At 46.4% G+C, this 15427-nt stretch overlaps 1 protein-coding gene across 28 annotated transcripts in view; it reads right to left on the bottom strand.

Moving 5' to 3' along the window:
- Window positions 1–15427, bottom strand: part of rims2a (regulating synaptic membrane exocytosis 2a) — a 123185-nt gene that overhangs the window by 1355 nt on the left and 106403 nt on the right. For 25 of the 28 annotated variants that reach the window (XM_081714886.1, XM_081714910.1, XM_081714929.1 and 22 more), the window contains one exon: window positions 60–201. In XM_081714886.1, coding sequence (XP_081571012.1) covers window positions 60–201 — 142 coding nt within the window. Of the gene's footprint in view, window positions 1–59; window positions 202–3402; window positions 5625–15427 lie in introns of those variants that run through there. The other 3 variants (XM_027009478.3, XM_027009479.3, XM_081714895.1) reach the window with 3 other exon arrangements.

The following is a 15427-nucleotide window of genomic DNA, read 5'->3' as shown; positions in this document are numbered from 1 at the left end:
GTGTGTGTGTGTGTGTGTGTGTGTGTGTGTGTGTGTGTGTGTGTGTGTGTACTACTTACTTTCCCTCAGAGCTGAAGCTGTTCATGCTTCCGTCGGTGGACTCGCGGCTGGCCTGCCGGGTCATCCTGTTCCTCATCTCCACAGCCAGACCCGTCTCCGTGCTCCGCTGAACCGTACTGCGTAGTTTCTTTCCCCCTGCTTCTGTCGAGAAACGGAGGAAGAGCGAGCGAGCGGGTTAGTCCTGGTGGAGAGCATCTGTTGCGCACCTCTGAGATCCAGGAAGGGGCACCATGAGCTCAGAGAATAGTTTGTTGCTACCATACACAGCCAACAGCCAACACTAGCAAAGCCCCATACCAAAAAAACCACTGCGACTCAGCAGTCACCGGGTTGCAGTTGGGTTATACCAAGCACAGAATAACAAACAGTCCCACAGAAGAAGCAAACTAAAGAGAAGAACACAATGTTCTGCAGTGACTTTATGTCCAATACAGGATGTGACACATTCCTCTGTGTCTCACACACACACACACACACACACACACACACACACACACACACACACACACACACACACACACAGGATCAGCTTGTCTGGCAGCCCTGGGCTGATGTGGATGACAGAAGACTTGCTGCCTGCACTCTGGAAGTCCCAGGTACTCAGTGCCTTCCTGCAGACCTGCACGCACACAGCTTCCTGATACACCCTCTGCCACCGTACCAGCTCATCACGCCTGGCAGGCATTCCTGCTCTGGGTCATGGCACCAGGCATCCAGCAGCGGCAGCTCAGAGGCGGAGAAATTTACCTTCTTAAAGATCTCCCTCCTGGAGCTTGTCATGATATGATTGCACCTCACGCAAATTCACAGATGGCACCATTTCAGCCATTTGATAACTCCCTTCTGACATTCCAGTTTTTTTCAAAGAATCATTTAGCTGAGAAGGCAATGCAGGCCGCCTGACTAATCACATCCCACCAAAGAGATGCACACAGTGATCATAACCAGCATGCAACCTTGCTGGCATCTTACTCATGTCGCGATGAAAATGTGAGACATTTGGGTGGTGTTTCGCGAGTACGCCAAGCGGCAGCTGGAGGAGGATTGAAGGACAGAATGTCCTTCATGTATCCTTCGTATTTCGAAATTCAGACTAATCCCAGGTGCAAAGCATTTACGCATACTGATCAGCTCCCTCTCCCTCTCCTGATGTGGACCTAAGTGCTGCAGGATAAATACATTTGAAATAATACATTCTAAATAAATACATTAATAGGTATAAAAGTTGAAAAAAAATGTAATATTTTGTGGCAGTCACATCAGCATTTCTCCTGTTCGGTGAACGTCTGTCTGATGACTAATAGAGGTTTAATATGAACTACCCATCCCCAGGAGACATAAACAGTCTACTGTCATAAACATAAACAAACCTGTTATTTTAGCCTGAGCTTTTTGTTAGGGTTTGTAACAGAGACCAGCTTTAACATGTGCTTAAGTGAAAATGTAGCTCTGTTATTATAAAAAGGGAACAGACAGATAAATATTTTAACAGCAGATGTATTGCGACAGTCTGGTCTCAGATAGTCGGGATTCCATTGCAATCACACACACACACACACACACACACACACACACACACACACAGACATGTAGACAAAGGCTTGCAGACACAGACAGACACACACACTCACTCCTTGCTTGTAATTTTGCAAAATCCATCTCAAGTCCGAGGTGCTAAGCCCAAAACAATTAGGACATGTACACTGTCTACCCTACCCCACCAGTGTCCCACAGTGTCCACCCCCTACCCCACCAGTGTCCCACAGTGTCCACCCCCTACCCCACCAGTGTCCCACAATGTCCACCCCCTACCCCACCAGTGTCCCACAATGTCCACCCCCTACCCCACCAGTGTCCCACAATGTCCACCCCCTACCCCACCAGTGTCCCACAATGTCCGTCCACTACCTCACCAATGTCTGCCAATATTCGTCCACTACCCTACCAATGTCCCTCACTGTCCACCCACTACCCCACCAGTGTCCCAAAATGTCTGTCCACTACCTCACCAGCGTTTGCCAATGTCCATCCACTACCTTATCAGTGTCCCACACTGTCCACCCACTACCCAGTGTCCAACAATGTCCATCCACCACCCCACCACTGTCCAACAATGTCCATCCACCACCCCACCAGTGTCCCACAGTGTCCGCCCACTACCCCACCAGTGTCCCACAATGTCCACCCACTACCCCACCAGTGTCCCACAGTGTCCGTCCACTAACCCACCAGTGTCCCATATTGTCCACAGACTGACCCTTCGGTGATGCCAGAGTCACAATCAAAGCCTCAGTGCATTCTGGGTTAATCAGCCCTCAGTAACGAGATCTAATTACCTCAGAAAGATAACCATTTCTAATCGGCATCTACAGAAGGAAATGCCTGTCGGCTGCCTCTTCCTAATGATGACTCCATCATTCATTACATCTGACCGGGCTGGATGATGCTTTGATGGCTGCAGAGGGAGTATGGGAAGTGGCGACATCGTTTGTTACCGAGATAATCGGAGATTCAAGACCTGATTTGGAGAGCTCTGGAACAGCCTGGTCTTTAAGATTTTTTAGATTAGGATTCTCCCTTCACATCTTGTTTAAACAAGGTTAAAAATGCTATTTCAACTAATGTCCGGGAGATTATTAGCCCTCCGATATAGTAATAATGCCAAGAAGCTGGGAGAGAGAGAGAGAGTGAGTGAGAGTGAGAGTGAGAGAGAGAGTGTATGTTAAAAGCTTCAAGGTCAGAATACTTGCACGCTCTTTCGATACTAGCCACTGCACCATCATCTTCATCGTTATAAGCATAAAACACATTTCATTCATATGAACATCAAAGGTACATTTAATCACATAGAATTATAATTAGTAGCACATGGTGACATGGGGACCATAATTCCTGCAACACAACACTGTTGTCTTGCACACTAAGGGCTGCAGAGGCTGCAAGCCCAGCAAGACACTGCAAACAATCTGTTGGTCTACAAAACTGGGCTTTTTTTCATACCGAAAGTGCACCATCACTTGGAGTAAATCACACCAAAAGGCATCTACATTTTTACATCCAACTAAAGCGCAATGCACGAATGCACAAACCCCCACAAGCAGACTGTGACATTTCTTTGATAATCTCAAAATCCAAGCAGTGCTAGATCTTTTCAAAGGACCCCCGCATGAGACATTAACATGTGCCCCACTGCTCCCAGACCACTAACAAATATGCGCGCGCACACACACACGCACACACACCCCAGGGTCTCTCTCTCCAACCCCTCACACCCCCCGCCCCATTCTCCCCCCATCCCCCCCCACCCCCTCGGGCCACCTGCCCCTCACCACCGCGCCTCACCTCCGTCCTCCTCGTCGAAGGAGTTCATACAAGGGAAGTAGACGGCCAGTGCCTCGAAGGACGCCGACAGACTCAGGCGGCTCTGGGAGCGATGCATGCGCCCGCCGCTGGCCGCTCCGGCCCCGCCGTCCTGGCTTTGACGCCCCATGTTCTCTTGCTCCGCAAGGGCTCTGACGCCGCACGCTGGAGCTCCCGGACGCTCCCGGACGATCGCGGCTGCACTGGTCTAGGGGTCCCCTCCTTGACGACCAAGGCCCATAGACGCCGGCTCAAGCTCGGGCAGTTGCTGTCGTCCCAGTGGATGGGCCTCTGGGCAGGGGGGTTGGTTGGTTATGGCCTGTGTGCAGACGAGGATGCTTCCTAGTGTGGAGAGAGGTGTCTGCTGGTGTGTGTGTGTGTGCGCGTGTGCGCGTCAGAAAGGTCCGTCTGGCAGAATATGCAGCAGTCGAGTACGCTTAGGCTCTCAGCTCGGAGCTCGGTGAAGAGAGGCTCTGTGCTCTTTTCAGCTCCTCTGCCTTCTCCAGCACACGCACGCACACTCACATATAGCAGGGAGTGGGGGAGAAGAGCCCCCCTCCCCTCCTCCTCTCTCAGCCAATCAGAGGATGCGCTGCGGATGAGCATCTCGAATGGTCCTCCGACCGCATGAGCTCTACCCAGAGATACAGCAGGAGTGTGTGTGTGTGTGTGTGTGTGCGTGTGTACGCATTAGTGTCAGCATCTCGTCTGCCCTGGCAGCCAGACTAGCCACAGGCCGCATGCCAGTCACTCACAGTTCACGTGCTGAGCAAACACACTTACACAAACAACCACGCACACACACACACCCCCGCCCCACTTATCTGTTCTTCTCTTCTCCTGACAAACACAGTAGGCTGTTTTTCTCCCTATAATTACAAATCTCTCACCTTGTCTTTTTTCCAATCCATCATCTCCCCTTGTGCATGCTGGCCAACGTGAACACATCTGAGCCTCTGAGTGCAGCGGGGAACCAAACACTGCTAGCTACTGGACTTTGCTACTATTTACACTTACCACTTATAAAAAAAAAACAAACAAAAAAAACCGTCAAAAAACAAATCAGGTTTGTAATATACATTACATGTGTACAACAACTAACACACGCAACATACATCACAGCCTTGGTAAGGACGTAACAATATACATGTTCACAAAGAGAAGCAATTGTTTTCAACACACTTCGAAGAAAGAGCTGCCCCTGTGTATTCTGTGTAGCTACTGACTTCATTAGCAAGGCCAGGAGCCCTTGGGGAGGCCAGGCCTCTAATGCTGATTGATTCCTTGAGAATGCCAAAGCCTGTGACATAATCATGACCTTTGCACTAAGAGCTCCCCGCTTTGAATACGCGCGTTTGAAGGAAACCTTCATCGCCACGGGACTCGAGACGCAGTAGGAGTACCGAGTGTGTACGCTCATTAGCAGACAAAGATCTTACTGGAGAGAGAGAACGAGAGAGAGATGGAGAGAGAGACAGATAGAGAAAGAGATAAGAGACAGAGAATAAGATATAAACAGAGGCAGAGAGAGAAAGATCGACAGACAGACAGACAGATAGACAGATAGATAGATAGATAGATAGATAGATAGATAGATAGATAGATAGAGCCCTCTGTGATTTCAGCTACAGGGGATAGCTCAGCTGGGTTTGAGCCCTTTCTATAAACATGAAGGATTGCACTTTGGTTGGCTACTAGAAGGTGCTTTAAAACCTATGACATATGCCACCAGAACTGTCTTTATGCCTGATATAATCTGATATAATACTTCACTATAACAAAATGATGAAGATCATGATTATTTTTGTTGTTGTTATTAGTAGTAGTAGCAGTAGGATTTTAGTAAAAGGAAATCATATCTAGTACATGATGTACACCACTATACAAGCCTAAATAAATCTATTTACAATATGAATACAATTTTGCACAGTAGACCTGTACTGGACTACAGAATTCACTTCTGTGCACTTCTGTGATCTGTATAAATAGCACTACTATGACCTCTCTGATAACACATCACAGCACAGGTAAAGATGCGATGACGTAATAATAATATATTCACGTTTAAAATGTTCTGCACACATCCCCTCCCCTTGACCCTGACGTGCAGTACTAGGACTCCACTAAACAATACTGTAGTTCCACTATGGCCTATTATGTCTGCATTCACCATGGGGCCTTTGCCAAGTGCCAGTCTGCTGGGAGCTGTAAAACAGCATGGGGGGGGGGGGCGTGGCATCATGGAGGAGGCGATACGGGAGGACACGTCTGACAGCCTCAGCCGTCTCTGGAGTAAAACAGCAGCGGTTGACGGGCCTCATCAAACTGCAACTAGATACAGCAATGTTCTCCCACTGGCTGTGCTCCACTTTGAGGGCATCCGACAAGAACACGGAGTTGCGCTGGTGCACAAACTACGCAGTTCGACTTTCAGGTGGGACTGTAAGGTCATCCCTGTCAATGTGTAGCAAGCCACAATACTGTACAAAAACATGGCAGAAATCGGCTACCCTGAAATATTGTCCTAGCGTGAGTGTGTGCGAATGGCTAGATGCACGCATGCCCCGTGATGGATGGAGCTCTATACTGGATGTTATCTTCCATTCTCTTTCCTGCGTCCAATGCAGTCCCCCGGGGGGCTGCAGAATTCCTTTTAAGAGTATGCTGTTTGCAATTGGCTGCTGCTTCTCACTGTTGTGCTGACTGGATTGTGAAAGCTGTGTGTTGATCGTATAACTTCCTCGGTTCTGAGAAAGGTGCTATTTAAGTGGAACTTCATTTATTAGTGAACTGGAACTGTCTTGTTTATTATTATGGGAAGAGAAACATCACAGCTGACCCCCCACAAGAGTGCTGAGTCTTGAGAAACACTCGTCCATGCACAGCATGATACTGTGAGTGCATGTGTGTGTTCATTCATTCGGTGTATGGTCTTCACCAGCTAGCTGTTGTGTCGTATTAAAAGCATAGATGCCTCAAAATGACCGTGTGTGCATGTGTGTGTGTGTATGCCACTACAAACAGTGCCAAAAGTACAGTGGCTACAGAGAAAGAGGAAGTGCCCACACCCACACTACATATCTGACATGACGCAAGGCTCAAGCAGAACCTTGTGTCATAAGTCATAAGACAGATTGTCATGTCTGTTCAGTTCTTACTGCTAAGCTGCAGGGAGGAGAGGCAGCTCCGTCAGCCCCTCTAACACAGTATTTAGCATTTCAAAGCTTCAAGTCCTCATTAGAATGGATATTTATAAAAGTCCTTCTAAATTAAGTCAAAATATGCTCATCTAGGACAGGTGTGGCATATATATTTTCAAGTAGCGTGTGTCAGGTGCAAACGCCGCTCGGACGCACAGTCAGACTGAAATTAAAAGCAAATGTCAAGCATGCGTCATTGAGGCTGTCATGGTAGATGGTTACGGCGCATATCAGTTCTGCTCTTTGTCATTCAAACGCATGAGTGGTGTGGGCAGGGAGTGGAGAGCTCTTTCTAAAACTGCGGCTTGGGCACAGATAGAGTTGGTACTTGCTGCTTCCCCGTTTCAGTCTGTGGATGGTCGTCACCAGCTAGCTGCTGTGTTGTGTTTCAGGTATGACTCAAAATGACCATCCAGTTGACACCGACAGCCGGCCTTTATATTTACGCATATAAATGAACGCTAAAGGACCAGATAACGCAAAAGATACAAAACCGGCCAGTGGCCAAATTCTACACCACAGATGAAAAGTGGGGCAGCAGACTGATCATGGAGTATGAACGAGGTTGATATGCTTCACACATTCCAAGACTCCAGCATATGCATACACATATACACACACACACGCATGTATGTATACACACACATACACATGCATGTATGTATACACACACACACACACACATGCATGTATGTATACACACACACACACACACACATGCATGTATGTATACACACACACACACACACACACACACGCATGTATGTATGTATGTATACACACACACACACACACGCATGTATGTATACACACACACACACACACACACACACACACACACACGGTAATGGCAACAATAGACTTACCTTGCTACTGCCCCTCTTGAACAAAAGGTACAGAGATGCAAACTAAAACCAGTTCTCGTGCTATCACACCACTTCAGGCACCTCAAAACTGGGTGGAGAACTTCATGTAGACTTGCCAGTGCCAACTCTGGAACTCAAAAACCCGGGCGCAAGTCTTGTCCCGCGTGCAGCCCACCGCCATCCCTGCGCATATGCCCGTGCTGGGGCAGCTTGTCACCTCGTTACCTAGTACCACCCCTATTGGGGCAGGCCGTCTCACAAGCCTGAAATGAACCACACCCATAGCTCCTTCACTTCACCTGTGTCTCACTTCTTGGGTGAGGTAACTAGCAGTGAATTAATAGAACAGACAGAACCCTATGCATGGCAGAAAAGAAAGAACAGCAGAGTTTGGATGGTTTATGGAGGATATGTACATTCACATAATACATAAAAAAATATGCATCACACACACAAGTTGTCACTCCCACTGGTGATAAACCAGCGACTAAATGCCCCGAACACTTCACATGCAGAGTGGTTCTTGCCCTGTTTACGAGGCTCTTGGTGGCAGTAAACCGGGGCGGTCTAATCACGTCCACATACCCGCGCATTAAAAAGATGACTTCTGGGGTGGGGTTAAATTAACACGGTATTGGATTTCCAGGGTCGGCTAACTCCACCTGATCCTCACAGGGAAAAATATTGATTGGCACGGCTATACGTTCAGGATGCCAACTACAACAACTGGATGGTGTAGGGGAACAAAGAAGGAATGCCGTTTTCTCCATCTAGATGTATGTCACGGACCCATATTACCTACTTGGGATATAGGACTATATAAAACAGGTTTATCAGCAGACAGATGATTCTGGACAAGTAATGGTTATGCAGAAATCAATGAGGAAAGATGTGCTCCTCAGAAACAGGGGAAAAAAAGTGTCAAAGCTGTCAGAGTAATGCATATGGTATTATCCTAATTTACAAGAAAAAATCAGCTCCTACCAGGGCCTATTTGTTCAAAATGTTAATAAAAAAAAAACAACAAAAAAACAAAAATTTAAAACTATAAACACATAAATCAAATCTCAGTATATCTGATGACAGAAAGTCAGATCGTGACTAAACAGTTCTGAAGAACAAGAGTTAATGTTGTTTTCTTTTTAGAAAATACCTCTTCAGCTAATATGGAATCACCAAAATAACTTCTGAGTGGCTTTCTGTTAAATCCTCCTGAAGGCCTGCAGACACTTGTGTGGCTCTGCAGCAGGCTCCGTGAGCTCTGGGTTTACACACAGATGATCGTCATCCAAACAATATGATTCAGACTGCAGCAGGGAGCCAGAGATGGGTCCCTCCCAGTGTGGCGCAGCACAAGAACAATGCTCGTAAGGAGACAGTAAAACATCCAGAGTCAGTAACGTTGTGGTTTTGGGAATCAAAAAAAGAAGCAAAAAACAAACAAACAACCCAGACAACAACAACAACAAAAACACACTCAAAAACCCACACTGATGTCAATAGTAAGTGAGAGGTAATATCTCAAAAGTCAGGCATAAGCAGGTCTGGTGAGTGGTGTGGATTAAACAGTGTGCGCACGTGCACAAACACACGACTCCGGGTGTGTGAATAAACAGCCGGTGGTGTTTACATCCTTTCCTGATCCTCCACAGCATGGCTGGCTTTGGTGAGACCCCCCCCCCCCCCCCGAGCCCCACCACCACCACAACCATCTCCCTAGGAGGAATGTCTGCTGCACCACACCGCAGTTTGAGATGGCACACCCTGCCCCACCTGAACATCATATAATCACACTCCCAGGTTGTACAGTAATAAACTCAAGGCTGGCTTGCGTTATCAGCCATGGCCTGGCACGAGAGGAGAGGCCTGAAGGCAGTGTTAATAGTCTCCCCTGTAGTCCTAATGTGGCCAGGTGGTGAGAAAACCGGAAAGGGAGACAGGTAGAAAGACAGACTGATTCCCTACATGAGCCCAAGCACAATTTCCTCATGAATATTTTATATTCATTTTTACATGAAACAAGACATACTAATCTGAATGACTGGGATCTGGGATTTGCAGTTGCACACTTGGGACCTCACACTGCCCTGCACAATTCCCAGTCTCCCCTACTTTACCTCTAACATGCACCTGATGCAGCTCTGTATGCAGCCAATCAGAACTGTGGGGTCCAGGCACCAGGGTTGAAATCACCTGTCCTTGACCAATCATAATGAAGCAGCATATTCTGTACAAAAGCAATGAGAAGAAGTGACTAAGAGACAAAAATTGAGACACTGATGTGCGATGTATCCACACACTGTCCCAATATACACGTGGAGCAAACCGGGGCATTCCCTTAAAATACTATTCAAATGAGGAAACAGGAAACTATTTACACACGTAAACCCCTGTTTTAACCAAATACAGATCACATGCAGGATGATGAGGATCGTCTCGTTAAGTCTGAGTTGATGCAGAGACATTCAACAGGCTCCCGAGACGAAGACCAGAGCATCCGCCGGCTCTTCCCCGAAACGCTGCTTCAACCCTCTGAAGTCCCAGCCGAGCAGCGGCTGAGGTTCACCAGAACCTCTGAAAGGGATGAGGTCAAGGGTTGGTCGTCTCATTTCACTTTGCCAGCAGCACATGCTTGAGTGGGTCCTAGGTTCAAGGCATTAATCACAATTGTTTTACTCTAGTCTTGGAACTTGTGTTCTCTCAACACTGCACAACGTACAAATTGTAGAAAAGTTTGTTTTTGGAATGATAAACACACACAAAGTACAAACACTTTTGTGACTATTAGGCACGTGTGACGGTACTTTATTCTTCTTGCAGGGATATTAGAACAATTAATCACATACTCATTTTAAATAATAGACATGCCTCATTTTAAATCCTGAGTCACTCATGTTATGAGCTGGAAATCCGAGCCCGTATGCCATCATTTATTAAAAACGAACATCTCAGTAAGAAAACGGCCAAACTTCATGGTACAAAGTGAAGCAACTGAAACAAGCAGGAACCATTAGCATGCTGCCACTCCCTGTAACTACTCAACAGTGTTCCATAAGAACCACTGGTGTTACACTATTCTTAACTAATTAACATTTCTGTGGCACTCCGTGATACAATTAGCCATGCCCCTCTCTCAAATGCACGGTCCTTTACACTTAGTTAAAATGTTCCGCTCCTCACACCGAACAAACACCTTGGGTGTAAACTTAGACGTGCTGTGCGGTTCACACTTCACGAGTCAGAGTTGGGATAGTGGCCTGCTGCCCGGCTCAGCTCCCACAATTCAGCAGGACAAATACAGGTTTCATGCTATACTTATGCCTAAACATGTTTCATTGATTTCACTGCAGTAACTTACTGTATGCTCCATCGCAGTGGTGTGCTGGAGTCCCAATAACTGAGCCTGTGGAATACGGTCATTGTGACTGTTAGTGCTCAACCTGTTAGCAGTTTTTAAGTGCCGACTTTGATGAGCGTTGTTGTTGGGAAGAACACCAAATATAGCTAAAAAGCTGCCAAGAACAAGAAATGACATAAAACGTTCCTGGACAGATTTATTCCTAGACCGTAAAGCTTCTTTGACGGTGTAATTTAGTCTGAGATACCCTAGGCTCTGTGTGTATCCAGAGAACCGTCTCTGGAAGCTGTTTTTTGTTTCACACAGAGAGCACACCTCTGCCAGTCCCAGACTCCATTGATCCCCATCCATAATACAGTTCAAAACTCTGGAGGAACTGCACCCTGACATGCTGGTCCTCACAGCACAATCTGACTTTTGATACGAGAACCCTCAAATGATTATGAAGCCACAGAGGCTCGCTCTTCCCATCTCAACAGCAAGCAGACAAAAAAAACCCAAAAAAACCCAGAAGCCAAATTGAAAGACCCAGGGAAAGATTAAGGCAAAGCTCCTCCTGCCCCCCCCCCCACCCAGTGAAGGTCGGTCTCACGTTCAGAGAGGCCCCGAGTCTGCGGAGATCAGGACCCACAGAGAGGAGGTGCGGAGTGAAGCCAGGCCTTCTCCCCCCTCCGGCCACCCCGTATATCATCCTGCCCATGCTTACACTCCTGTGGCCCTGCTGAGACTAATTAGAGCCCCCGTGGATGCCGAGGTGCCACGTGAAGATGTCTGCTCGGGGATAAGATGAATTGCCATTATCGCCATCTCAGCCAGTGTGTCTGCCTCATAAGCAGAACGGGAAGAGTGTGTGTGTGGGGGGGGGGGTGTTCACATCCCAAAGAACTACTGTACTGTATCACACACCATCTAAACAGAATCGAAAAGACTATAGACGAAAGAGGGCTGGACAAACAAAGGGCTGGGGGAGGGGTATTTGGAGCGAGCGCCACAAGCATGAATTACCATGGCGACGCAGAATCTGTGTCGCCTCATGCCACGGCGTGCTTGGATCCTGGCTCGACTGCCTTCACACGAGTTAGCTGTTTCCGAGACACCACACCCTCCCGCAACCCCGTTCCCATTACTGACACACTTTCGAGTTAAAACAAACGCCTTCTGGTGAGTGAGAAGATCCACACATTGTGTCGAAGAATGCATCTGCTCATGTCTGGCCCTGGATTTTACCCTTTTACAACTGCGGGATGAGAAACGGTGGGATTCAAAAGCCTCAGCGCCACTGGATGCGTAGTCCGGCTGAGCTCTGTCCTGTTGGGTTAGGCTGGATTCGGGGACGTAGTCTGAACCAAGTGCGGTCAACCCAAGAACAGAGCCTGACAGCCCCCAAAAATTGAGCTCATCATCCATGTTAAATCTCTTTAACTTCACGCTACAAGACAGTACGTGACTGTTTGTGACTATTATCTGTGATTGAACTGTATCGATCTACATGATCTGTGATTGATCTGAATGGTCTGTATTGACCTGCATGAAAGATCAAGTAGCGTGTGAAGCTTCTCAGACCAGCATGCTGGCATGTGCTGCAGTCATCCATCTGGGAGTGATGGTAGAGCAACATTGCAGTGCTGTAACTGCTTGGTGTGAAACCTGAGCTCAAAAAGAACTCTGAGTATTGCCCCATTCTCGCTCTCTGCAATGCAGCAACGCTGGCCATCTAAGGACTACAGTTCCTCACACGGTCATATTCCTCTCTCCCACACCTTCGAAAACCTGACCATGAAGGACGCAGGGCTTCTTGGACAGTCTTTGAGAGAGGATAGTCAACCGCGCACTGGGTCTCGCCAATCTGTACGCCATGCATATCCGCACTCTCGACAAGCGAGACTTGCAAACACATGGCACAGCAAAGCAAAAACATGAGTCCACATCAAAAAAAAAAGAAAAAAAGACCAAAGGTCATGAGAGTCGTCTCGTTTACACTTACACTGGTTATGTAATTAAGAAAAAAAAGTTCATCAGTCATTAAATCATTTATAGTGATGGCCGCTTATATTTCGGTGAAGGCATCAGCGTAAATAATGAGAAGTGGTAGCCAGTAGCACTTTTTTGACTGGTGCAAGGGAGAGCAGTTGTAGCCAATTGTAGTGAGAACAGCCAAAAACACATCTTGTTTGAAGCCCCAGACACAGAGACTCTGCAAGCTTTAATAGAATGGTGAGAATTAACAGCAGCATTTGAAGATCCATTCAGAGAGGGAGAGAGGGAGAGAGATAGAGAGATAAAGAGAGAGAAAGAGATAGAGACAGAGACAAGTTCAGTGTGCAGACTCCACCTTGAGAAACATTAGCAAGGTCACACCAGGCAGAGATGAAATTACATCCATAAACCAATCTACTACCAATATCAAGGGCAGCAATATCACTTTACCAGCTCTGAAAACCCTACGTGAGAGGCCTGCACCCCCCCCACCCCAAGCAAACCACACACACTCTCCATTTACCATGCAGTGAGTCACACAATACTTAGGCATAAAATCCACTATGAAAGTAAATATATATTTTTATGAAGATGTCAATGCCTTTTGTATCATTTTACTGGTAGTAATACTAAGATACACAAACGGGAAGCTTAACGTACAGCATAAAACAATGAAAGTCTTTAACTATTTGTGCCTCTGTGTCTTAGGGATATTATGCTAGTTGTTTTTAGTTTTTAGGAGTTAGGGAGGATCTCTATGGCGGTCAGGTGCATGTGATTGATATTTTGGGCTTGTAGGAGACTCTTTGTGGCAACTGAATATTATAAATAAGCACATGAGTTTTGATTTTCTCGTAGATAATATGGAAGGGGAGCTCAATGAAACTTGAATTCAAAGATGAATTACTGCAAGCCGCAGGTGCTACAAAGCTCTCTGAACAGTGTCGGTTCAGGTAAGCATAGCAGAGAAGGAGAGAAAGAGAGAGGATTACCTTTTGAAATTATCTTTGTGTTGGTTTCATTAGTAGCCATCAATGTCCTTTATTTTATTGGGATTTTAATGTTTTGATTTTTACATGGATAATGGTCCACCTTTCTCAGTACAAAATGACCAAGCTTGGGAGATGTTCCGGAATACTGGGAATACCTGTCTGGAAAACCAATCTTGGGAGATGTTCCAGAGCACAGATAATCCTGTCTGGCCTTATACTATTAAACCTGCATACAAACTGTTTGAATCATCCTAAAATAGGTTCAATTAATCGAAAGCATAGCAATGGCTTAGGATCTTCCATTCCTGATTTTTTCGGTTTAGATTTTGGCAGTGTAAATTTATTTTACCCTATAGCCTGGGATTAGTATGTACCGGAATAATATTCTCTGCTATATTCTTATCACAGCCTCCAAGTACAGCACATTCTTCAGATGTTAAAGCAATATAATCCTTAACTACAAGTACCAGAAAACATTCATTTTTGAGAATAAAGTTGGGAAGTAGTTGGGAAACATCTTAAAAAGTCTGAAAAGCCATTAGCCATCCATTACACTGTTATAACTACTACCATGTGAAAGGAATGTGCTGTTAATCTCATCCAATCTGCTTTAGGTGATTCCTCTGAACTGAGTTTCCAGGGAAGGAGGAGAATAACTGGAAAGACTAACAGGAACTTGCCAAATTAGAGTCAGCAGGAATTCCAAGGATTCAACCTGGTCCAATGAACATTGTAGGATGACAACTCAAATAATGAACCGGTGTCACCCATATATGGTGAGATATAAGATCTGAACCTCTCTACTTTCTGTTGTATTAATGGAGATTGAGCTGCCTCATGGTCCTCTAAGGAAGAGCTCCTCCAGGGTCTTTTAGGGAAGAGCTATTCTAAGGCACTTTAGGAAATATTTGATCCCCCCCACTCCCACCCCCCCTTACACACACACAAAGAGAACCATCTAAACAAGTTACACACATGGACAGTCTTCTGTTGTAACAATATAGCAGACACAGCCCCACAGCTGGTCCTGTATGAGAGTATAATGGGCCTGTTGCACTTGCTTTTACAGGGCTGTATTATGGAAGTATGAAAGCCTTTATATAAATAAAGCTCACTGCTATTAATAAAGTTCTTGGTCCTTATGGGACTGGCTAGCTCCTGGGTCTGCAGTTTTACTAATAATCAAACAATGAAACTATCACTAGGCCACAGGCACGCTCTGAGAAGTATGGAAATAGTCAAGGAGTTCATTTGACCACCAAAGCACGTCTCCCTGAGGTATACTGCTCCCTCCCTGGACCTGCTGGATGATAAACATCAGGGGGGATCAGAAAGGGGGTGCAATGGGTTCTTCCCTAAAGGACCATGAGGCAGCCCAATCCTCATTCATGCGCATGGCACCGAGAGACGTTAACACAACAGACAGTAGAGAGGTTCAGATCGTATTGGGTTTTTTTTTTAACCCACTATATGTATACAGGCCATAAGGCAAATGGCAAGTCAGGCTGGACCACCCCCTCTGCACGCCAAGGCCCCCCTACCACACACCCTGCACATTATGCATGTGAGAAGCATGCGCCAAAGGAAAACTGTAGCGGATTGTAAGAGCCGACT

This window comes from Electrophorus electricus, chromosome 1, assembly GCF_041902795.1.
Source record: "Electrophorus electricus isolate QZ-2024a chromosome 1, ASM4190279v1, whole genome shotgun sequence".
Taxonomy (NCBI): Eukaryota; Metazoa; Chordata; class Actinopteri; order Gymnotiformes; family Gymnotidae; genus Electrophorus; species Electrophorus electricus.
Note: the sequence above shows the minus strand (reverse complement) of the source record. Positions and strands in the feature narration are given on the sequence as shown.